We start from the raw sequence: 22,811 nt of genomic DNA, 5'->3' as shown, positions 1-22,811 counted from the left end.
GGAGTGGGGGAGTATCTAATCCTCTAGGTGCCCCGAGGTGTCAGAGATACTGGTTTCCTTATGGTGCTCTGGACATTAGGCTTTTCGTCCTAAGGTCCCTTTAAGTACTTTGTCCCTTACCTGAGTACCGCCCAGGGCAGGTAATCGCAAGCCCCGCCCCTCGGCCAGAAGCCGGACCGGGTCAGGTTATTGGGAGCAGGGAGAGGCCCCTCCTCCTTCTCCCTTTCCCTCTCTCTGGCCCCCCTTCTCAGCTGGCCGCAGCTGGCCAAGGAGGCCCCCGATTAAAGACGAGGGGACAGTGTTCACAGGTCTGGGCAGGTAAGTGAGTATCCCTGGAGGCAGAGCCTGGTTTGGGGACCCTGGCATCCTGATTCTCCGCCCCTGTCGGACCTAGAAGTTCCAACCTCAGGCGCACGAGTCCAGTGTATCTGCCTCCTTCATTCCCCTCGACCCAAGAATATTGTTTCCTGTTTTTGTCTCTCCTGTAGTCTGTGACCTCTGTGGGTGGATGTGTCAGTGATCACAGAGAGGGGTGGACCCTAAGTGGAAATTGCCAGGCAGAAAGGACTGCTGATCACCAGTTGACATGTTTAGGTTGACCCTTGATGGGTACTGGGGCCACGGTGAAGAAATAAACCATCTCTGGAGGCACGCCGCCCTCGCTCAAATCCTGGTTTTGGTATTTGCAAACTTCGTGAACTTGGACAGGTTATTTTACCTCCCTGTGCCTCAGTTTTCTCATCTACAAAATGGGCATAATAGTAGGACTCTTGTGCAAATTAAAATACGTTGATCTAGGTAAACTGCTTAGAACAGTACCTGGCACAGAGTACAGCCTTGGAATCATCTGCTATTTCTAGTACAATTCATGGACCACAGAGTCTAGTCTAGTTGTGGGGACCTTGTCTCAGTCCTCAGAGCCCTGGTGGTGCAGTGGTTAAGAGCTCGGCTGTTAATCAAAAGGTCAGCAGTTCAAATCCACCACGTGCTCCTTGGAAACCCTATGGAGCAGTTCTACTCTGCCCTATAGGGTCACTATGAGTCGGAATCGACATGATGGCAACAGATTTGGGGATTTTTTTTTTTTTCCTCAGTCTTCAGGGGCTAAGGCACTTTGTTGTCTGTACCACAGCTGGTTCCAGGTGTCCACAAAATATGAGAGGCCACCCGTCTCTGCTGCTGCTATACCTGGGTCTGACCACCTGCTTGGACACTTCACCCAGTGGGGAGCAAGACCAAGGTGAGTATTTGGGGGAAGAGCCAGGTGTCCAGGAGCTGACCACTGCTTCCTCCTGACCCAGGAACACTTGCCCCCAGCCTCCTTTTCTCCCAGCCAGGAGTCTGACCCCCCTGGTCCCCTCCTCCCTCAAACCCAGGAGTCCTGGCCTGTGGCCTCCTCCTCCCCTAGGATCCTATAGCTCCCCATCCCCTCCTGACAGGTTCCTCCATGTCCCCTGTCTTAAGGACCCTCCATCTCTCTGTCCTTCCTATCCTTTGGGCCCAGAAGTCTTCCTGGACTCCCCAAAGGCCCAGAACTTCCTGAGCAGCCAAAGCCGTATTCCACGCGCCAACCACTGGGACCTGGAGCTGCTGACGCCTGGGAACCTGGAACGGGAGTGCCTTGAGGAGAGGTGTTCCTGGGAGGAGGCACGGGAGTTCTTCGAGGACGATACCCAGACTGTGAGAGCCTAGAGACCTCCGGGATCCTGGGGTCTGAAATGCTCTGTCTTCCCCAGAAGACAAAAGTCTTGTCCTTCAACTCTCGCCTCCCTGGGGTCTCAGAAATTTGGGTGGCCTGGTGTGGGCTGTGTGCAGCTCCAGTTGACATGCTTTCCCCCTTCTCCTCCGCTCCTACCCCTTCCAGAAGCACTTTTGGGAGACCTACATCTACAATGGCAAAGGAGGTGAGTGGGGGCTGAAGCCCTCTTATTCTGCGCGGCTAAGGCAGCCCCTTCCCATGGAGGCCGAACCAACATCTCCACCACAAGTGAGCCCCAGAATTGTCTGTTCCCCCAAGCTCATGCTCCCTGAGTTCCTGAAGGTGGTTGTTAAAGGTGTCCCCTCCCTGCTTGAGGATCCCACCACACCTTATTTGGAGGTGTCCCCAGCAAGGGGGAAGTACAGGCGGGTGGAGGGAGGGGTGACAGCCATGGAGCCTAGCTAGCCTCAGGCTGAGACATGCTGGCCTTCCTGGGCTGTTCTTTGGAGTCCAGAGCCCCAGGCCCTTAGGCAGCTTGGTTACTTGGGGGGCTCCCTAGCAACAGGGACTGGCCAGGCCGTCTGAGGAAGCCTGGCCATCCTTACCTGAGCAGTCCACCCACCGTCCCACGCCCCACGCCCCACTCAGTTCTGAGGCCCCATCATGGCCGCTGCCTTGTTGCTAAGGGGGGCTGTTCCCTAGCAACAGGGTCTGGCCAGGCCAGTCTGAGGAAGCTTACGCCAGTACCTGGCTGACTTCCCCTCCCCCACAACCCCATCCCAGCCTCAGCCTGGTTGCTAAGGAGGCCTTCTCCCTAGCAACCATGCCTAGCCAAGCCAGAGGACCCAAGGCCTCCTGCCCACTAGAAGACCCCCCTCTGGGCATCAGACACCCCACCCCCTTGTGGCCTGGTTGCTAGGGGTGGATGCACCTTAGCAACAGGCCCTACTTCTGGGCTGCAGTCCTCACATTGGAGCCTGGTTGCTAGGGGCGGTACCTTCTCAGCTACAGGCCTAGGGAGGCCTGGTGGCACCTTGCATCTACCTGACACACGTCAGAATTGGAAGGATCTGCCTTCTCGGGGACATTTTTACTAAGGTGGGGCTTAGCAAAGCCTGGGGTCTACTCCTTCAGGAAAGAAAGAACATCTACTCAGGGCTGAAAGAAGTCTCCCCAACCTAGCAAGGCCTCACAAACCCTGAGTCCTCCCTGTGTGCCCTTTTCCTTAGAAATGAGGCCTTGGATTGCTAAGGGGCCTGCACCTTAGAAACAGGGCCATGTGAGCTTCCTGTAGAGCAATCTGTTCTTTCGGGGGGTTCCTAAGTTCTTCCAAGGAGCCCTGAGGGTGCAATGGTTAAGTGCTCGGCTACTAACGGAAAGGTTGACGATTCAAATCCACCTAGCAGCTCTGCAGGAGAAAACATGTGGCGATCTGCTCCTGTAAAGATTATAACAGAGAAACAGACCCATTGCTATCAAGTTGATTTCAATTCAGCAGCCCTATAGAAGAGAGTAGAACTGCCTCATAGCGTTTCCATGTCTTTCTCCCGCAGAGCAGCTGGTGGATTCAAACCATTGACCTTTTGGTTAGCAGTGGAGTGCTTAACCACTGTGCTACCATGTCTCCTCATCTATAAAGATTATAGCCTAGGAAACCCAATGGAGCAGTTCTACTCTGTCACATGGGGTTGCTATGAGTCAAAAATTGACTCGATGGCACCTAACAACAATAACAACTAAGTTCTTCCATTGATAAATGAACCTTTCCTAGCCATCTGGTAAATTCAGAAGCCTTCCTCTAGATTCTACCCTTTCTTGAGAGTTGAAGCCTTGCCCCTCAGCAGCCTGGTTGGCAAAAGGGGATGCATCCCAGCATTGGCAGGGTGGCCAGATAAAATACAGGACACTGTTGAGTTTGAATTTCATATAAACAATAAATAATTTTTTTAGTATAAGCATATCCCAAATTATTGCATGGGATGTACTTATACTAAAAATTATTCATTGTTTGTCTGAAATTCACATTTAACTGAATATGGCAACCCTAAGTGTGGTGGCCTCTTAAAGCTTGAGCTACCTGAATTCCCCCACCCTATCTTCAGTGTAGAAATTCTGCCAGCTTAACAGGTGAATTGCTTATGAGGCTGTGGCCGCTGACTCCTGGGGTCTTGAAACACCCCCTGTCCAGGGTCTCTGTTGTCTTGGGGCTACAGTTACTATGTTTTCTAGTCCCCAGATGAAGCTGTCATAGTTCTTTATGTATTGATCTCATTGAATTGTCACAATCTTTGAGGTAGGTATTGTCATTCCCATTTTACAGAGCAGAAACCTGAGGCTCAGAGGAGTGAGTGAGGTGAGTTGCCTGAGGTCACATGGTTAGGAACTGCCCCCAGCTCTCGCTGGCTTCAGAGCCCATACTGAGGACATGGGGCAAGAATATTTCATGTCAGGCTGGGTGGGAGCCCCTAAGGCAGTGGCTTTCCTCCCACAGGGCACGGACGAGCGGACATAGCAGGCTTGGCAGTGGGGCTGACGTCTGGCGTCCTGCTCATCGTCCTGGCTGGCCTGGGAGCCTTTTGGTGTCTACACTACCGACGGGGCCGAGGCCAGCATTCCTGTCCCCAAGAGTAAGGGGCTTCAGGGAGGATGGGGTGGGGGTGAAGAGCAGGGTGAGCTGTGGAGGGAGGAAGAGTTTACATGAATAATGGGCTAAAGATTGTTGGGGGTGGTGGGCACTGATGAAAGATTTGAGGGGACAGACAAGTGGACAGTGAGTCTGAGCTTGCTTGTGTCCACTTGTGGTATCTGTGGAGTGTCTTTTTGTCACTGTAGTTGTGTTGAGTAGGCTGTGTCTTTCTGTCTGTCTATAGCAGATATACAACAAATTTTTTTTAGTATCAGTATAGCCCAGATATTGTATGGGATATACTTATACTATATCCTCAGTATCATGTACACAGTAGGAGCTTATTAAACGTTTGCTGCTTGCATGTCTTTGTGGTGCCAAGTTTGTGTGTGATTATCACTCACAAGAAGCCACGGTGGCACAATGGTTAAGTGCTTAGCTGCTAACTGAAAGGTCAATGGTTCAAACCCACCAGTGGCTCTGTGGGAGAAAAGACCTGGCAATCGGCTTCCATAAAGATCAAAACCTTGGGAACCCTATGGGGCAGTTCTCCTCTGCCCTATAGGGTTGCTATCAGTCAGAATTGACTCAGTTTCACACAACATACAGTACATCTATTGCTTAAGGTCCCTAGGTGATTGTGCAAATGATTTGTGCTCAACTAGTAAGCAAAAGGTTGGCGGTTTGAACCCATGCTGCTGCACCATGAAAGAAAGGCCTGGCAATCTGCTTCCATAAAGATCACAACCAAGAAAACTCTATGGAGCAATGCTACTCTGTAACGCATGGAGATGCCATGAGTTGGAATTGACTTGATGGCAGGGTTTTTTTAATTTTCGTTTTCTTGAGTTTTTTTTTTTTTGGTATCTATCACTCTGGATGTATACTTGATGATGCTGTTACTGGGTAGCCTGTGGTATGTGTTGTATGTATGTCTGTGGCATGTAACGAATCCTTGGGTGGTGAAAATGGTGAAGTGCTCAACTACTAACTGCTCAACCTAACTGGTAATTTGAATTTGGTAATTCAAACCCACCCAGAGGTGCCTTGGAACAAAGACCTGGCAATCTGCTGCCAAAAGGTCACAGCCATGACAACCCTATGGATCAATTCTACCGCGCACACGTGGGGTCACTGTGAGTTGGAATTGACTCCATGGCAACTGGTTTTTGTTATTTTGTGACATGTAGGTTTACATGGTAACAGTGCGTGTGTGTATAGAGTGTCTTGGTGTGTCTCTCTCAATGGGAAGGTCTCCAAGAGTGTATGAATGTCAGTCTCAGAAGTATAGTGGGTCTGGGGGTTTTGAGGAAGAGTTTATATAGTAAGAGTGGAGATCTGGGAAATATGTGACATGAAAGTATTTCTGAGTTGTGTTGCCATCTCTGCGTGTCAGCCGATTTCTCTCTGTTAGTCTCTCTTTTTCTGCATCACTCTGCTGGGACTTGGCGCGTGTTTGTGTGTTAGAGTCCGCCTGTCCGTGTACATCTATCTGCCTGTCCTTTTGGGGAGCTTTTCTGTGTGCAAGGCTGGATTGAAGGTGACCCTCCTTTTCTCTGGTCTCTTCTGCCTCTGGCCCTCTGCCACCTTCAAAGTCTGTCTCCTTCGATCCTCTTCCCTTCTCCCAAGTCTCTATCCAGGGACTTCTCCCACTAACAGTGCATCTTCTCTGTCCCCAGGGCCGTGATTATCAGCCCCCTGAATCCTCCGAGCTCTCTAGGCCCGCCAACACCCTTGCCCCCACCACCACCCCCAGGCCTCCCCACCTATGAGCAGGCTCTGGAGGCTTCTGGGGTGCACGACGCACCTCCACCCCCTTACACCAGGTACGGGGCGGGGCTTCTGCTCGGGGGGCGGGGCGCAGAGGGGAGGGTTGTGTGGGAGGCCGGGCGTGGGCTTGGGGCGGGACTTGGAATATTGGGTTTATTGTCTTGGGCGTGGTTTGGAGCCCTGGGGCGGGGCCGATGTAATGGACTAGGGGCGTGGCCTAACATACGTGTGGCGCATTATGGGAGGGTGGGGCTTGTGCCCAGAGGGTCCCAGGATTGGTTGAGATGCCCAGGGCGGGTCGTAGTGGTCTTGGTTGGGGTAGGGGGAAAACCGCCGGGTCTTTGACTCTCCCCTGTGCCCCTCCTCTCGCAGCCTCAGGAGGCCTCCTCACTGAAGAGCAGTTTCGGAGCCCGGGTTCTCCAAGCTGCCCCCTGATTAACACTGGACTCCGGAAGCGCCCCCAGTCGTGACTCTAGAGCTGAACTGGTGGGCTTGGGAGTAGAGGTTGTCCGGCCCGAGGCCTACCCTGGCACACGAGTTTCCGCCACGAATGGACACAACGCATGTCCTGAGCCAGGATGTTCACGCGTCTCGGCCCCTCCCGGGCACCCACCAGCCCTGCTCTTAGGGCAGGCACTCGCGAGTGGGAACTCAGACCCGGGCGCACGTACTGGTTCTGCGGACGTGTGTGTGGACAGATGTGACCCGGCCGTCGGCCTCTAGTGCCACGGGCCACGCACATGCAGAACCCCATGTATGCACACGCGTGCCTTCGTGTGTTCCCCGCGCAAGCACAGGGGCAATTTGCGACCCAGGGAAAGAAAGGGTGGGGGCATATTTACAAGTGTGGTCGTTGGGGGCAGGCTCGCATCGCATCTGGGGGGACTGGATTTGCGCTGTTTCCCTAAATGAAAACCATTTGGAAAGAAGACCTCCAAAAAGCTGAAACAAGGCAAAAAAATAAAAATCGGAAGAACTGAACCGCGTTCCCGGGCGCTTTTGCTCGCGGCGGAGCTGGCTTTCCGTGCAAATGCTGCGCCCTACACCCCCAGGCCCTGCTTGAGCTCCGTCTCTCTTTTTTTTTGCATTTGCACGGGATTGTGGGAGGAAGCGGAGCGCAGCCAGACACCCCGCCGCCCGCCCCCCCCTTCCCCTCCCCCCTCCCCCAGCCGCCTTGTGCAAAGATGGCTGCACCGTGAGCGCAGAGGAGGAGGAGGCGGCGGCGGCGGCGGCGAGAGAGCGAGCACCCAGCGCCTGCATCCACCCCGGGGCCGCCCGGGACGCCCCCTCCCGAGCGTGCGCCCCCCCTTCTCTCTTGCAAGCGCCCGGGCAAAGGCGGAGACAGCGGGGTCCCTCCTCCCCCCATTTCCCTCCTCCAGGGGGAACCCCCCTTCCCCCCCTCCTTGGCTCAGCGGCTGCACCCCCTCCCTCACCCGCCCCTCCACCCCTGTCCCCTCCCTCCCCAGCCCGGGGCCTTCCCGGGCCTTCGGTGGCTGCAAAGAAAAAGAGAGAGAGAGAGAAGAAAAAAAAGCAGCAGCGGAGGGAGCGGCGGCGGAGGAGAGCGCGCGCGCGCCCCCTCCCTCCCTCCCTCCCCCTCTCCCTCCCCCTCCCCCCAATTTCCACCGCGGCCAATTCATGGACAGGAACTACCCCAGCGCCGGCTTCGGGGACCCGCTCGGCGCCGGGGCGGGATGGAGTTACGAGAGGTCAGCGAAAGCTAGGTAAGGAGTCGGGGTTGGCCTGAAGGAAGGGGCCAAGGGGTGGGGGCCCAGCCGGGCCGGGCCCGCCCGGCGACGCGTGCATCGCAAACTCCCCTCCGGCTTGCAAGGGAGCGGCCTTCCCCGGTTTGCAACAACGCCGCCCCTCCAGTTTGCAAATTGCAAACTCCGCCGGGGCCACCTCGGGCATGCAAAGGGGGAAATGCAGCGGGAAAAGGGGGGTGCAAAACAATTTGGGCTTGGGAAGGCCTTGGGAAGGTGGGAGGGACTGGCAAAGAGAGGCCTGGACTTCCTCCCATCCTTGAATTCCGGACTTGCTATCCCCTCCCCCTCTGCACCCCAGTTCCTGCTGTTGCAAAGGTGGGAAGGAGAGGAGAATTAGAACGCAGACCTGGGGGGCGCGGGCCCCCCTCCTGGATGCTATTGTTCCGTGACTGCTCGAGGCCTCGCCACTCACCCCCCCAAAAAAAATTCCGCGCGCAGAGTGGGCACGGGGCCCCGCCCCCTTTTTAAGCTGGGGTTCTGTGTCTGCGTGAGGGGGTGTCCGGCATCTGGGACACGCCCCCTTTAGCTCCCCCACCCCAAGGGCAAGGAGTGTAGTGTTTGACCTCCTGAGTCTCGCCCACGGTTGGGGCCGTTGCTGGGGAAGAGTAGGGTGTTTCCTGGGTGTGTGTTTGTGTGTATGTATGAGCGTGGGTCTGCTGCGTGCGTGGCTGGTGGCCTGTTCACATGCGAATCTACACCTTTCCCGTTGTTTATTTGTGTCGCGCCCCCAAGCTTCACCTGCCCCTGCCCCCTCCCCCACACACCTGGGGTTCCCAGCATGGCTGTGCATGACCCCACGTGTGTCATGGTTTTCCTTGTGGGGCTCCTGGCTCGGTATCTTTCCTTCACGGGTGAGTTGGATACACGTTTGCACACGTGCCTGGCTTTGCCTGGGTCCGTACATTTGAACCTGAACCCCAGGGGGGATGGACGGTGTTCATGTTTGCACATGTACCTGCTACTTTCCCCTGGTCCTTTCCTCTCCCCACCTCCCACCCCTGTCGGTTTAGGGGACAGTCGGCCCCTGCTTACGACTCAGTTTGCGCCATCCCATGAGGTTCAAGGCCTAGGTTTCCCCACGTGTCTTTAAAAAGGGGCATCCATGTACACCTCAGGGGTTGGCCCCAGGTCCTGGGGAGACGGGAGGCGGGAGGCACAGAGATCAGTACGAGGTTCACGCCTTTCTTACTTTAAACTCAAGGTACTTCCTCTGAGTCTTATCCCCTCTTGCGTGTGTTTATTCCGTTCCTGTGCATGTCTGTGTTTGTAAACGTTAAACTATGGGGCTATACCTACTAGAGCTCAGGAGTGGTGGCCATTTCTGTGACCTTTTTTTAGTTGAGGACCCTAATTCCCTTGTCTTTTCCCTTAAAGGCCCAAGGTTCCCTGGGATAACCCCCAGTGAGCTGGAAGGTTCCTCCCCATCCCCCCGGGGGATTTCCTGAGCTCCCTTCTCCGAGGGCTTGGAAGGACACCCTGACATCTCTCTTCTTCCCCCCAGCTTGGTCTATGGCAGCTCCAGGACCTCGCACCCCGAGACGGACATCTTACACCGCCAGGCCTACGCGGCCCCCCACCCACTGCAAAGCTATGCCACCAACCACCACCCTGCAGGTATGGCCCCTGGTCCGCCCCGCGCGGTCTGGCCCGCCCGCCGAGGCAGCTGGTTGGCTGCTGAAAGTTCCACCCTTCCTGATTGGTTATGTCCTGTGTTCTGGCCCGCCCCTTGCTGTTTCTCCTTTGATTGGTTGCCTCTGAGGCTGGTTAATTTCAGGCTGGATTCGTCCGCCTCTTCCTCTGGCCCCGCCTCTCTTGCTCCAATTGGCGGTGTCCCATCACCCCCCCAAATCCCACCTTTCCTTCCAGGCGCTTCTGCCTCAGTTCAGCCCACCCCGGTCCCTTCTCTCTGGGTTTTCCTGTTTTTTGATTTCTTGGTTTTCTGAATTCTTTCTTTCTGATTGGTTCTATTTCCTGCTTTTTTTTTTTTTGATAGGTTTGTACCTGTATTGTTCTGGTCTTAGTTCTTTTGATGCTTTTAATTGGTCGTGTTCCTCTTTCTTTTTACGTGTACCAGCAGTGGGATTATGCTGTTAAATTTGATCCTTGGTTGTCACTATTTTTTCTTCATTTTTTTGTTTGGATTCTCCCACCTTGACTCAATCTTTTACAAGTTCTTGTTATTGTTCTCAAATGTTAGATTCTTCTTTTTCTTTGCTGAAATTGCCCAAACTTTTTGGTTTCTTCCCTGATCTTTCTGATGACAGTATCTTTTTGCGCCTGCCTCTTTTACTTCTGGATTTCTCACTTTTGACTACTTTTTCCCACCTGCCTGCCCTTCCAATTGGTTTTCACCCCATTTTGCTTTATGCTTTCACCTTTCCACGTCTTCCCTCATTGGCCTAATTTCCAAAACAGTTTGTATTCTTCGAATCTTTTCCCTTTTTCTTTCCCTTGAACCCTTTTCCCCCCAACACAACCTGAATTTGACCTTTTTCCTTTCTCCTGGACCCTGCCCAACCACCCACCTGACTGACTGCCCCCTGTGTCCTTGGCTAGGCCTCTCTGGACTCTTCGACACTGGCCTTCACCACGCAGGCTCAGCTGGGCCCGACGCCTCCGTCATGAACCTCATCTCGGCCTTGGAGTCCCGGGGCCCCCAGCCTGGCCCGTCCGCCTCTTCTCTCCTCTCCCAGTTCCGCAGTCCTTCCTGGCAAACAGGTAAGCCTGGCACCAGCACAGGAGGGCCAGGGTGGGATTAGCCTGTGGTCCACTCTGACCTATGGTCTCCTCCCTAGCCATGCACACGCCAGGCCCCACGGAGCTCTTCATCTCGGGCGCCTTGCCGGGTTCCAGCACCTTTCCATCCTCCTCCGCCCTGTCGGCCTACCAGCACCCTGCTTCCTTTGGCAGCCGCCCCTTTCCAGTGCCCTCGTCCCTCAGTCTCCAGGACCCCCCATTTAGTCCCCCCGCTAATGGGCTTCTGTCCCCTCATGATGTGCTGCACCTGAAGCCCTCACAGGCACCCACAGTGCCCTCCTCACTGGGCTTTGAGCGCCTGGCCGGGGGCGGTGTCCTGGGGCCCGCTGGTCTCGGCCCTGCCCAGACCCCCCCTTACCGCCCTGGTCCACCAGACCCACCCCCACCTCCCCGCCACCTCCCAACTCAGTTCAACCTGCTGGCTTCCTCTTCTACTGCTGCTGCCGAGCAGTCCTCCCCGCAGCTCTATAACTTCTCGGGTGCTGCCCCAGGCCCACCGCCGCCCGAGCGGGCCCTACCCCGCCAGGACACTGTCATCAAGCACTACCAGCGGCCAGCCAGTGCCCAACCCCCACCGCCCCCACCACCAGCCCACGCCCTCCAGCATTACCTGAGCTGCGGAGGCAGCTACCCTTCCATGGGCCACCGGGCCAACTTAGCTTGCAGCCCCCTGGGTGGTGGGGAGCCCTCCCCAGGTGCTGGCGAGCCGAGCAAGGCCGGACCCAGTGGAGCCACGGCCGGAGCGTCAGGCCGGACCACGGGCCCTGAGGCAGCTGGGGGAGGTGGAGCAGGTGGTGGCGGTGGGGGTTACCGCCCCATCATCCAATCACCGGGTTACAAGACGGGCAAAGGTGGTTATGGGACAACCACGGGGGGTGCCACTAGGCCCCCACCGCCTCGCTCAACCGCCACCCCGAAATGCCAGAGCCTAGGGGGACCAGCCGCAGCCTATGCAACTGGGAAGACCTCTGGGGCTGGTGGGACTGGGGGCCAGGCATACTCCCCTGGTCAGCCCCAAGGGCTTTTGGGACCCCAGGCCTATGGGCAAGGGTTTGGAGGGGGGCAGGCACAGGACTTGAGTAAAGGCCCGAGTTACTCAGGGGGCCCCCCACAGGCACCCAGTGGGCCCCCACCTCCTGGCCTGGCCACATGTCAGAGCTACTCTCCGGACCAGCTGCAGGGGCAGCTCTATGGGGTGCAGGGCGAACCGTACCCGGGGCCAGCCGCTCACTCTCAGGGGCTGCCCACCGCCAGCCCCTCGCTTAGCTATAGCACTGGCCACTCGCCGGCACTATCTGGCCATGGTGGTGGCTGGGGTCCCAGCTCCCTGGGCGGTGGTGGGGAGGCCAGCCCATCCCACATCATCCGCCCGTTGCAGTCACCGCCTGCCACTGGCCGCCCACCTGGCGTCGCCTCTCCAGGAGCCCCTGGCAAGTACCTGAGCTCCGTCCTGGCCTCGGCCCCATTCCTGGCGCCCCCAGGAGCTGGTAGCTACACGGCTGGAGCAGGTGGCTACAAGGGCAAGGGGGACGGCTCAGAACTGTTGGCCGGCCCTGGTGGGCCGCCGGCTGAGCGCACCGAGGACGAGGAGTTTCTCATCCAGCACCTCCTGCAGGCGCCCAGCCCTCCGCGGACCTCAGGGGCAGACGGCTTAGTGGGCGAGGACGGGGCGGCGGATGCCTCCAAGGGACTTGGGGGGGGTGGCGGGGCTGGGGGACCACCGGGCACACCCTATGAGCTGGCTAAGGAGGATCCACAGAGGTACCACCTACAGAGCGTCATCCGCACCAGCGCCAGCCTCGACGAGGGGGCCATGGCAGCCCTGGAGCTGGGCCTGGGAAGGCTGAAGGAAAAGAAGAAAGGGCCCGAACGGGGTGGCGAGACCCCCGAGGGCTTGGCCACTTCTGTGGTCCACTATGGGGCTGGTGCCAAGGAGCTGGGGGCATTCTTGCAGAAGAGCCCACCGCCCCCACCGCCCTCAGCTCAGCCCTCCCAGCCCACACCCCATGGCCTCCTTCTGGAAGCTGGGGGTCCCGACCTCCCACTGGTGCTGCCTCCGCCTCCCCCACAGCTGCTGCCCTCAGTCCTCAGTCATGCCCCCAGCCCCTCTCCTGGTGCCCCCAAAGTCGGCGTCCACCTCCTGGAGCCAGCCACCCGGGATGGGGCCCCCCAGCCACCACCACCCCCGCCACCACCCCCCATGCCCCTCCAGCTCGAGGCCCACCTCCGCAGCCACGGCCTGGAACCTGCTGCCCCCAGTCCCCGCCTGCGTCCCGAGGAGAGCCTGGAGCCCCCAGGGACCATGCAGGAACTGCTTGGGGCCCTGGAGCCACTGCCCCCGGGGCCTGGCGACACTGGCGTGGGCCCCCCAAATGCCGAGGGGAAGGACCCAGCAGGCGCCTACCGCAGCCCCAGCCCACAAGGCCCCAAGGCCCCCCGCTTTGTGCCACTCACCTCCATCTGCTTTCCTGACTCACTGCTCCAGGACGAGGAACGCAGTTTTTTCCCCACCATGGAGGAGATGTTTGGCGGAGGGGCGGCAGATGACTATGGCAAAGCTGGGCCACCCGAGGACGAGGGTGACCCCAAGGCAGGTGCCGGGCCACCACCAGGCCCCCCAGCCTATGATCCCTATGGGCCCTACTGTCCAAGTCGGGGGTCTGGAGGTGGGCCCGAGACGCCGGGCCTGGGCCTGGATAAGCCTCCAGAGCTGCCCTCCACCGTCAACGCCGAGCCCCTGGGCCTGATCCAGAGTGGGCCACACCAGGCTGCCCCACCACCCCCACCTCCGCCTCCACCCCCGCCACCCACCTCCGAGCCCAAGGGCGGCCTGACCTCACCCATCTTCTGCTCAACCAAGCCAAAGAAGCTGCTGAAGACATCATCTTTCCACCTGCTGCGGCGCCGTGACCCACCTTTTCAGACACCCAAGAAGCTCTATGCCCAAGAGTACGAGTTTGAGGCAGACGAGGACAAGGCTGACGTGCCCGCTGATATCCGCCTGAACCCTCGCCGACTGCCCGACCTGGTGTCCAGCTGCCGCTCCCGCCCGGCCCTCTCATCTCTGGGTGACATCGACTTCTGCCCACCCAACCCTGGCCCAGATGGCCCCCGACGCCGAGGCCGAAAGCCCACCAAGGCCAAGCGTGATGGCCCACCTAGGCCCCGGGGGAGGCCCCGAATCCGCCCACTGGAGGTCCCCACCATGGTGGGTCCAGCGTCTGCTTCCACGCCCACCGATGGGGCCAAGAAACCCCGGGGCCGGGGCCGGGGCAGGGGCAGGAAGGCTGAAGAGGCTGGGAGCAACCGGCTGGAGCCCCTGAAGCCACTTAAGGTGAGGGGGGACTGGATCCTGAAAGGGTGGGGCCTAGACTCCTGGGTCTGAGGGAAGAGGGACTGGGGCTGGAACTTCTGGGTTTAGAAGAGGCGCCCTGACTCCCCACCACTCCTGCATCTAGATCAAGCTGTCTGTGCCCAAGGCGGGTGAGGGCCTGGGCGCCTCGTCAGGCGATGCCGTGTTGGGCACTGACCACAACAGCCTGGACTCGAGCTTGACGCGGGAGAAGATTGAGGCCAAGATCAAGGAGGTGGAGGAGAAACAGCCCGAGATGAAGTCTGGTTTCATGGCCTCGTTTCTGGACTTTCTCAAGTCTGGCAAGCGCCACCCACCTCTCTACCAGGCCGGCCTGACACCCCCTCTCAGTCCCCCCAAGAGCGCGCCGCCCCCCGTGCCAACCCGTGGCCTGCAGCCCCAGCCCCCTGCCACGCCCGCCCTGCCCCACCCGCCTCCCGCCGGTGCCTTCGGGCTAGGGGGTGCACTGGAGGCAGCTGAGAATGAGGGGCTGGGCCTGGGCTGCCCTTCGCCCTGCAAGCGCCTGGACGAAGAGCTCAAGCGAAACCTTGAGACGCTGCCCTCCTTCTCCTCGGATGAGGAAGATTCTGTCGCCAAGAATCGGGACCTGCAGGAGAGCATCTCCTCAGCCATCTCCGCCCTTGACGACCCGCCCCTTGCTGGGCCCAAGGACACCTCTGCTCCAGATGGGCCCTCCTTGGCTGCTGCAGCTACAGTTCCAGGGCCACCCCCTCTCCCAGGGCTCCCCAGTGCTGGCAGCAATAGCACGCCCGGTGAGCTCTAGAGAGGGCGCTCCAGGGGCCAGGTGGAGGATTTGGGTTTAGTGAGTTCATTTTCGAGATGGGGTTGCTCAGTACAGCTGTGCAGATTGTGCAGTGTGGACAGGTTATGTAGACTAACGGTGGCCCCCAAGGTGAACACTGGAGGATGCTGGGGGACAGGGCTGGTTATAAGTGCTAGGGAGGGATAATAGGGTAGTAAGAGGGAGGTATGTGGCCTGAGAGGGGCTCCTGGGAGTGGATGATGTGTTAAGAGGCAGAGACAGGTATCTGGGAGGCAGTGAGAGGCTTGATGAGGATGGTTTAAAGAGGGCCAGAAGCACTGAGTGAATAGGTGGATCTTGAGTGAGGGGCAGGGAGGGACAGGCTGAGGATCAGCTAGGTTCTGGAGCAGGTGTTCTGTCTTGAGAGCCTTGGAAGAAACTTAAGGGTCTTTAATAGAGCAGAGGTACTGAATGACGAGAAGGGTGGAGACATGGAGGAGGGCTTTGGGGATGGTTTTTAAGAAGGTGCATGCAGCTCATAAGGGTGTTGGGGGGCAGTTCTACACTCTCCTACAGGGTCGTTATGAGTCAGAGTTGACGTGACGGCAGTGAGTTTTGTTGTTTTGTTTAGAACTGTCCCATAGGGTTTCCATGGCTGTAATCTTTATGGAAGCAGACTACCACATTTGTCTTCTGTGGAACAGCTAGTTGGTGGATTCGAACCGCTGACCTTTTGGTTAGCAACCAAATACTTAACCAATGTGCCACCAGGATTTCTTCCCAAAAAGATTATAGCTTAGGACACTCTATGGGGCAGTTCTGTTCTGTCACATGGGCTCACCATGAGTTGGAATTGACTTGATGGCACTCAACAAACAGCATTAACAAGGGACAGTGGATAGGGACTTGAAAGAAATGAGAGCTGTTGATGTCTAGGTGCAGGGGGTCGCGCAACCCTGGCCCTCCTGTTCTGACGCCCGTCTCTCTCTCAGAGCCCCCGCTGCTGGAGGAGAAGCCCCCGCCCTCCCCACCTCCTGCCCCCACCCCTCAGCCGCCACCACCGCCACCACCACCAGCCCTGCCATCCCCACCCCCACTGGTGGTCTCTGCGCCCAGCTCACCACCTCAGCCGCAGCCACCACCACCCCCGCCAGCCCTGCCCTCCCCTCCACCCCTGCCACCACCACCGCCTCCACCAGCTGCAGCCCCTCCTGAGGAGCCCGCTGCTGCCCCGTCCCCTGAGGACCCCGAGCCACCCGATGCCCGTCCCCTACATCTGGCCAAGAAGCAGGAAACGGCGGCCGTTTGTGGCGAGACGGACGAAGAGGCAGGCGAGAGCGGTGGGGAAGGCATCTTCCGAGAGCGCGATGAGTTTGTCATCCGGGCTGAGGACATCCCTTCCCTCAAGGTGAGTCTCCCAGGCTTGCCCACAAAATGGGGCCTGGTGGATTGATTGAGCGCCTGCTGTCTGGCAGACCCACTCTGCCCTTTGAGAGTCCCCAGTCCACGGGGCTGAAAGAGATGGCCAGTGGCAACAACGTGCTCTCGTGGAGGACGAGAGGAACTTCAAAGTGTTATTTTTATGTGTATGTGTCTATGTATTAGAGAACCTGGGTGGCACAAATGTTTTTAAGTGCTGGGCAGCTAACTAAAAGGTTGGCAGTTTGAGTCTACCCAGAGGCACCTCGGAAGAAAGGCCTGGCAGTCCACATTTAAAAAATCAGCCATTGGAAACCCTGTGGAGCACAGTTCTACTCTGACACACATGGGGTTGCTCTAAGTCAGAGTCAGCTCCACAGCAGCTAGTTGGTTGGTTGGTTATGCGTATATGTTACCTATAAGTGAGGTAAGATAGTTGGTAACTTTTTCTGGGATCTTCCATGTGGTGGAAACTTCTCTGGGTACTGTTGTTGTGCGGTGCCGTCAAGTAGATTTCAACTCATGGCAATCCCATTTGACAAGTAGAACTACCCCGTAGGGTTTTCTAGGCTGTAATCTTTATGGGTGGCACAACGGTTAAGGGCTTATCAGAGCCACTGAGTAGATTCAAACTGCCAGTCTTTCATTTCAGTTAGCAGCTAGGCGCTAACCATTTGTGCCACCAAGGCTTCTTCTCAGGGTGCTAGGGTACAATAATGAACGACATAACAAGGCCGTTTTTTCTTGGAACCTCTAATGGAATTATTTAGGAGAGACTACTTAGCGATTTCTGCCGTAATGGTGGAAACCCGAGGCATTGACATAGCGTATCTGTGTTAGTTTTCTAGACCTGTCATAACAAAGAACCACAAGGTGGGTGACTTAAACCCTTTCATTACTACGTTTCTTAGTTTTTTTTTTTTTTTGATGACATGTGTTTTCAGTATTGAAATGCATGCTTACTAATTGAGTGTGTTTGAATTTTTGGTTGGTAATAATGAATTTTGAGAAATTTGATCTACTAGTAACAGCCACCAATGAGGTGAGTGGCACCGTGGCGGCACCGATCTGTGGCATGACAGTATACCAACGGGAACTAGATACATAATTTATCGTGGGCACCTTTCCATTAGGTTACATGGGGAACCTCTGGTTTTCCAGATATGACACAGAAAAACCAAACAAACTCATCAGGGGTCCCTAAGTATTACATAAGAAAGCTATAATTATGCTTGCAAGCTTTATCTCACAGAAATAAAGGAAAAAGGGGCAAAAGTTTACAAAACTAACACAATCAGGAAGCATCACCTGATAGAATGCTCAGCCTACACAACAATGAGGCTCTAACTCTGGTCACCTGAGCTTCATGGGTTTCAAAAGGGACTTACCCTGAGGCTAAATGCATTAGAACCAGAATAACTGCTACTTACAAGATTTGGAGCCTTGGTGGCACAGTGGTTAAGAGCTTGGCTGCTAACCAAAAGGTCTGCAGTCCGAATCCACCAGCCGCTCCTTGGAAACCCTATGGGGCAGTTCTACTCTGTCCGGTAGGGTCACTATGAGTCGGAATCAACTCAACAGCAGCGGGTACAAGGTCCAGAGGCATAAAAAATGGGTGGTATACTAGTTAATCTAATAGCAACTGAAGAGTTAAAAGAACGGAGAAGTATGGATTGTCTCACATTTCTGCAGGCTAGAAATCTGAATTCAAGATGTCTGCCAGGCCATGTTCTCTGAAGTTTCTAGGGGAGGATCCTTTCTTGCCTCTCAGCTTCTCGTAGCCCCAGGCATTCCTTGGCCTGTAGCTGCAGAATAACTCCCTGGTCATGTGGCCATCTTCTTTCTGTCTGTCCCTGTGTCTCTTCTTTTTTAGGACACCACTCATTGAATTAGGACTCACCCTACTCCAGTATGACCTCATATGAACTTAACCGATAACATCTTCAAAGATTCTGTTTCCAAACAAGGTCATGCTCTCAGGCACAGGGGTTAGGACTTAAGCATATCTTTCTGGGGGCTAGACTTCAATCCATAACAATAACCATGAATACACACATACCGTATAACTATAAATATAATAGCTTGTATTGTGGGGATGCTTACTATGTGTCATGGTGCCCTGGTGGCACAGTGATTAAGTGCTCAGCTGCTAACTGAAAGATCGACGGCTTGAACCCACTGCTGGCTTCATGGGAGAAAGATGGAGTGGTCTGCTTCCGTAAAGATGACAGCCTTGGGAACCCTATGGAGCAGTTCTGCTCTGCCTTAGAGGGTTGCTATGAGTCGGAATGAACTCAATGGCAGTGGGTTTTTGGGTTTTACTATGTGTCAGGCCGCGTCATAAACACTTTACCTAGACCAGCCCATTCACTACTTCTTCTTCTCTGCTCTAGGGGTTGTCACCCTGCAGCCCACAGGACAAATCTAAGCCTCTGCCCATTTTTATGAAGTTTTATGGGAACCCTCCACTCCCGGTCATTTGCATATCATTCATGGCTGTTGTACTGATACGAGGGCAGAGTGGAGTTGTTAAGGCAGGGACCATCCGGCCCGAAAAGCCTAGAACGTTTACTCTCTGCACCATTACAGAAAAAGTTGTCCGATCTCTACTGTACACAGTCCATTGACAAATAGGATAGGATAAGAGTATTAACGTACTGGGTGCATGACGAGCTCTGGGTGACACCAGCTCCTTGCGTGGTGCTTTGCATGGGGCATGAGGTAGAGCTGTGCTCAGTAGGTCAGCAAGCTGTTGTCGCACTGATTGTGGCACCTGGGGCCAAAGCTATTCCACATGCTAACAGTTGCCACTGATTGGGTAGTGACCACGGGGCAGGCTCAATGCTCAGTCTGTGATGTACTTTGTTGTTGTTTCCATTGAGTCAGTTTCAACTCATGGCAACCCCATGTGTTACAGTAGAACTGCTCGGTAGGGTTTTCTTGGCTGTAATTTTTATGGGAGCAGATTGCCAGGTCTTTGTCCTGCGAAGCCACTGGGTGGATTTGAACCGCCAACCTTTTGGTTAGCAGCTGACTGCAAACCACTTGCACCACTCAGGCTGAATACCCAGCCCTTGGGGTACATTACCACGTTCAGTTTCATCTAGGATGTCGTTTCTTCTAAAGTACAGATGAAAAAATGATGAGTTAATTGTAATTGTTAGTAATAGTTCCTTATCAAGTGTGTTTTGTGAAATGAACTTTTTTTCCATGTTTGTTTTTTAATGGTGTAAAGTATATGTAACAAGATGTTTGCCATTTCAACCATTTTTACATGTACAGTTCAGTGACATTAATTATGTTCACTGTGTCGTGCAACCATTTGCACTAACCATTTCCAAATTTTTTCAGAAACTTTCAGAAACCCGTAACAGAAACTCGGCACTTCTTAAGCAATACCCATGTTCTTTCTTTTCTTTATTGTTGTAAAAACATACATAATACAGCATTTGCCATTTCAACATATTTCAGATGACATCAGTTACAGTGAAACCTGTGAGAGCTGGAACTCGAGAGGACTGCCTTGTTTTTATAGTTCTCCACCTCTGACAGTGTGCAGTCTTACCACTTTTCTATTGCTCATTTTAATGGAAAATATTTGCGTTTTCCTTCTCTGACAGGTTTCTGCCTTACACAGATGCCAGCTTTCGCAGGTTTTGCTCTACATTGATCATGTTGTGCAGCCGTCACCCATAATCATTGCCAAATTTCTCACCACCCTAAACAGAATCCATATTATTTTTAATCTAACTTTTATTGTGGAAAAAAGTAGAACAAATGGAGTAATGGAGTTGTGTTAACCCACTCTTCAGCTTCTACCATTGTCACTTACTGGCCAGTCTTGTTTCCTGTCTATTCCGGCACATTCTCCTCACCTCCCCACTCCGCCAGCCCCATCATGTCTTTCTGTCAACAGTTTGTTATGTTTTTAGCATGATAGTTGATACATACAAAAGGACATCCATAAGTGATGTGTAAGTTAGAAAGCAAAATGCTAGAGTGAACACCTGGGACCCCACCCCCCGGCCCAGCCACCGGAACATTCTAACTGGATGTCCCTCCTGGGCCTGTTTTACCTACCCCCTTAGCATTCTGTGTACTTTATTTCATCTTTTCTTTGAGACTTCTGAGGCAGATTTTGTCATCAACATCAGAGAGGTGAGGAAGCTGCTGTAGGAATAGGAATAGCAGTGATAGTAACAGCTGCCACCACCTGAGGGGACGGGGCACAGTCAGAAGCTAGTTTTATCTTCACAGTAGCCTTTCCTGATAGCAGTTTTTATCCCCATTTCAGAGTTGTTATTGTTGTCTGTGGTCAAGTCAATTTCTACTCATAGTGATTCTATAAGACAGAGTAGAATTGCCCCATAGGGTTTACAAGGCTGTAATCTTTACGGAAGCTGACTGCCACATCTTTCTCCCGCAGAGCAGCTGGTGGGTTTGAACTGCCAACCAGTCAGTTAGCAGCCGAGCACTTAACCACGGCACCACCAGGGCTCCTTTTTATACACATGGAGCATCTTAATTTGGACACCGAACTTCCAGTGGTCAAAATGAAATGTAGTCACTAGGGGGTGTAAACGGTAAACGTGCTCAGTTGCAGATTCAGGTCTACCCAGAGGCTCTTTAGAAGGAAGATCTGGCAGTGTACTTTTGAAAAATCAGCCATTAAAAACTCTGTGGAGCACAGTTCTACCTTGACACACATGGGGTCCCCGTGACTTGGAGTAGAGTCCATGGCAACCAGCTGGTGGTGGTGATGATGGATCCACATAGTAAAGAGAAGGAAGCCGAAACTCAGAGAGGTGAAGTCCTTCCATACAGAGTTGTTATCCCCATTTTAAAGATCCCCAGTGGTGCAATGGTTGAGCACTCGGTTGCTAACTAAAAGGTTGGCAGTTCGAACTCACCCAGCGGTTCTGCAGGAGAAAGATGTGGCAGTCCGCTTCTGTAAAGATTACAGCCTAAACCCTACGGGGCAGGTTTATTCTGTCACGTGGGGTCTTCATAAGTAGGAATCGACTTGATGGCACCTAACAACAACATCCCCTTGTTGGAGTCCCTGGGTAGTGCATACAGTTAATGCACTTGGCCGCTAATTAAAAGTTGGGCAATTCGAGTCTACTCAGAGGCATTTTGGAAGAAAGGCCTGGCAATCTACTTCTGAAAAAGCCAACCATTGAAAACTCTACAGAGCACAGTTCTACTCTGACATCCATGGGGTTTCCATGAGTCAGAATCGACTCGACAGCAACTGGTACTGGTTTTGTCCCCATTTTACAGAGAAGAAAACTGAGGCTCGAAGAGGTAAATAGCTCTGCTGGCCCCGGGAGCCCATGCTCTCCACACTAAGAGTTGCTGCTCCCTATATGTTCTAATCCAACAGTGGCAGCTGCAGCAGCCAGCGCTTCCTGAGTGGGTGCCCAGCACTGGGTCAGTCAAGCAGCGCTCTTGGGCAGGGCCTGCGACCATCCCCAGTTTACAGATGAGGATATTCACACGCAGTGAGAGGGGGCCCCTCAGCTGGTGAGTGCCGAGCTGAGATTGGAGCCAGGGCTATCTGACACTACCTCCCAGCTGGCACAGGACAAGGGGACGGGATGGGCAACGACTCAGATGCCTAAAATACAACACAAGCGTGTGTTCTACTGGAGGACACGCAACCCCAGGGCCAAGCCACTCCTGCAGAATCTGGGGGCAAGGACGGCTTGGCAGAGGCATGGATTCATTCTTGGGCCTGTAGTGAGGGGTGGCCGGCTGGCGGCGTGGTTAATAGCCCGGCTTTGGTGTTAGCCTGACTGGCATGAATCTCTGCCACTTCTGAGCCAGGCTTGTGTCAAAATTTCCTGAGCCTCAGTTTTCCCAACTGTAAAACGGGAATGACAATATTAGTACCTTCCTCGTACAGCATGAAGGTTAACGCGATACTCCTTGTGCTCAGATAGTGGGCGACACCCCAAAGGCTACAGGTCCGTGTTCGCTTCTGTTACTCATTTCAGTGACCCTGGGCAAGTCTCTACTTCAAGGCTTGGCAAACTTTTTCTGTAAAGAGCCAGAGAGTAAATATTTCAGGCTTTGCAGGCCACATATGGTCTCTGCCACATATTCCTTTTTTTTCTTTTTTTTTAAGTAATACATTTTTTAAAATCCTTTAAAAATGTAGGGATCTCTGAGTAGTGCAAACAGTGCACTCAGCTGCTAATGGAAAAGTTGGGGGTTTGAGTCCACCCAAAGGCACCTCAGGAGAAAGCCCTGGTGATCTACTTCTGAAAACTCATCCATTGAAAACCTTATGGAGCACACAGTTCTACTCTAACATACATGGAATTGCCATGAGTTGGGATCGACTCCATTCGTCGTTTGCAGACCCTACAAAAACAGGCATTGGGCCATAGTTTGTTCTAGAACAGCACCACACCATAAAACCCATTGCCATCAAGTTGATTTCCAACTCATAGCGGCTCTATAGGACAGAACAGAACTTCCACGTAGGGTTCCCAAAGCTGTAATCTTTATGGAAGCAGATTGCTACATCTTACTCCTCTGGAGCAGGTGGTGGATTCAAACCACTGACCCTTTGGTTGGCAGCTGAGTGCTTAACAGCTGCGCCACCAGGCCGCTCTGGAGTGGCAGAGTCCAATAGAAATATGACATTTGCCATA

At 54.4% G+C, this 22,811-nt stretch overlaps 2 protein-coding genes across 2 annotated transcripts in view; both read left to right on the top strand.

Annotated features, from left to right (window-relative positions):
* Nucleotides 1-1,137: 1,137 nt before the first annotated feature.
* Nucleotides 1,138-6,489, top strand: PRRG2 (proline rich and Gla domain 2). The gene is made up of 6 exons (XM_004381815.2): nt 1,138-1,240; nt 1,505-1,680; nt 1,865-1,904; nt 4,191-4,326; nt 6,005-6,151; nt 6,468-6,489. Exons 1-6 carry the CDS (start codon nt 1,156-1,158, stop codon nt 6,487-6,489), a joined length of 606 nt encoding a protein of 201 aa, XP_004381872.1. The 5' UTR covers nt 1,138-1,155.
* A 1,235-nt stretch (nt 6,490-7,724) lies between these two features.
* PRR12 (proline rich 12) overlaps nt 7,725-22,811 on the top strand; it is a 32,741-nt gene continuing 17,654 nt past the window's right edge. The window contains exons 1-6 of the mRNA XM_004381646.2: nt 7,725-7,816; nt 9,360-9,472; nt 10,415-10,576; nt 10,654-13,949; nt 14,074-14,740; nt 15,723-16,138. Coding sequence (XP_004381703.1) covers nt 7,731-7,816; nt 9,360-9,472; nt 10,415-10,576; nt 10,654-13,949; nt 14,074-14,740; nt 15,723-16,138 — 4,740 coding nt within the window. The 5' untranslated portion in view covers nt 7,725-7,730. The remainder of the gene's footprint in view (nt 7,817-9,359; nt 9,473-10,414; nt 10,577-10,653; nt 13,950-14,073; nt 14,741-15,722; nt 16,139-22,811) is intronic.

The sequence above is a fragment of the Trichechus manatus genome, unplaced genomic scaffold, assembly GCF_000243295.1.
Source record: "Trichechus manatus latirostris isolate Lorelei unplaced genomic scaffold, TriManLat1.0 scaffold00087, whole genome shotgun sequence".
Classification (NCBI taxonomy): Eukaryota; Metazoa; Chordata; class Mammalia; order Sirenia; family Trichechidae; genus Trichechus; species Trichechus manatus.
This window is presented reverse-complemented; position numbering and strand designations above follow the sequence as displayed.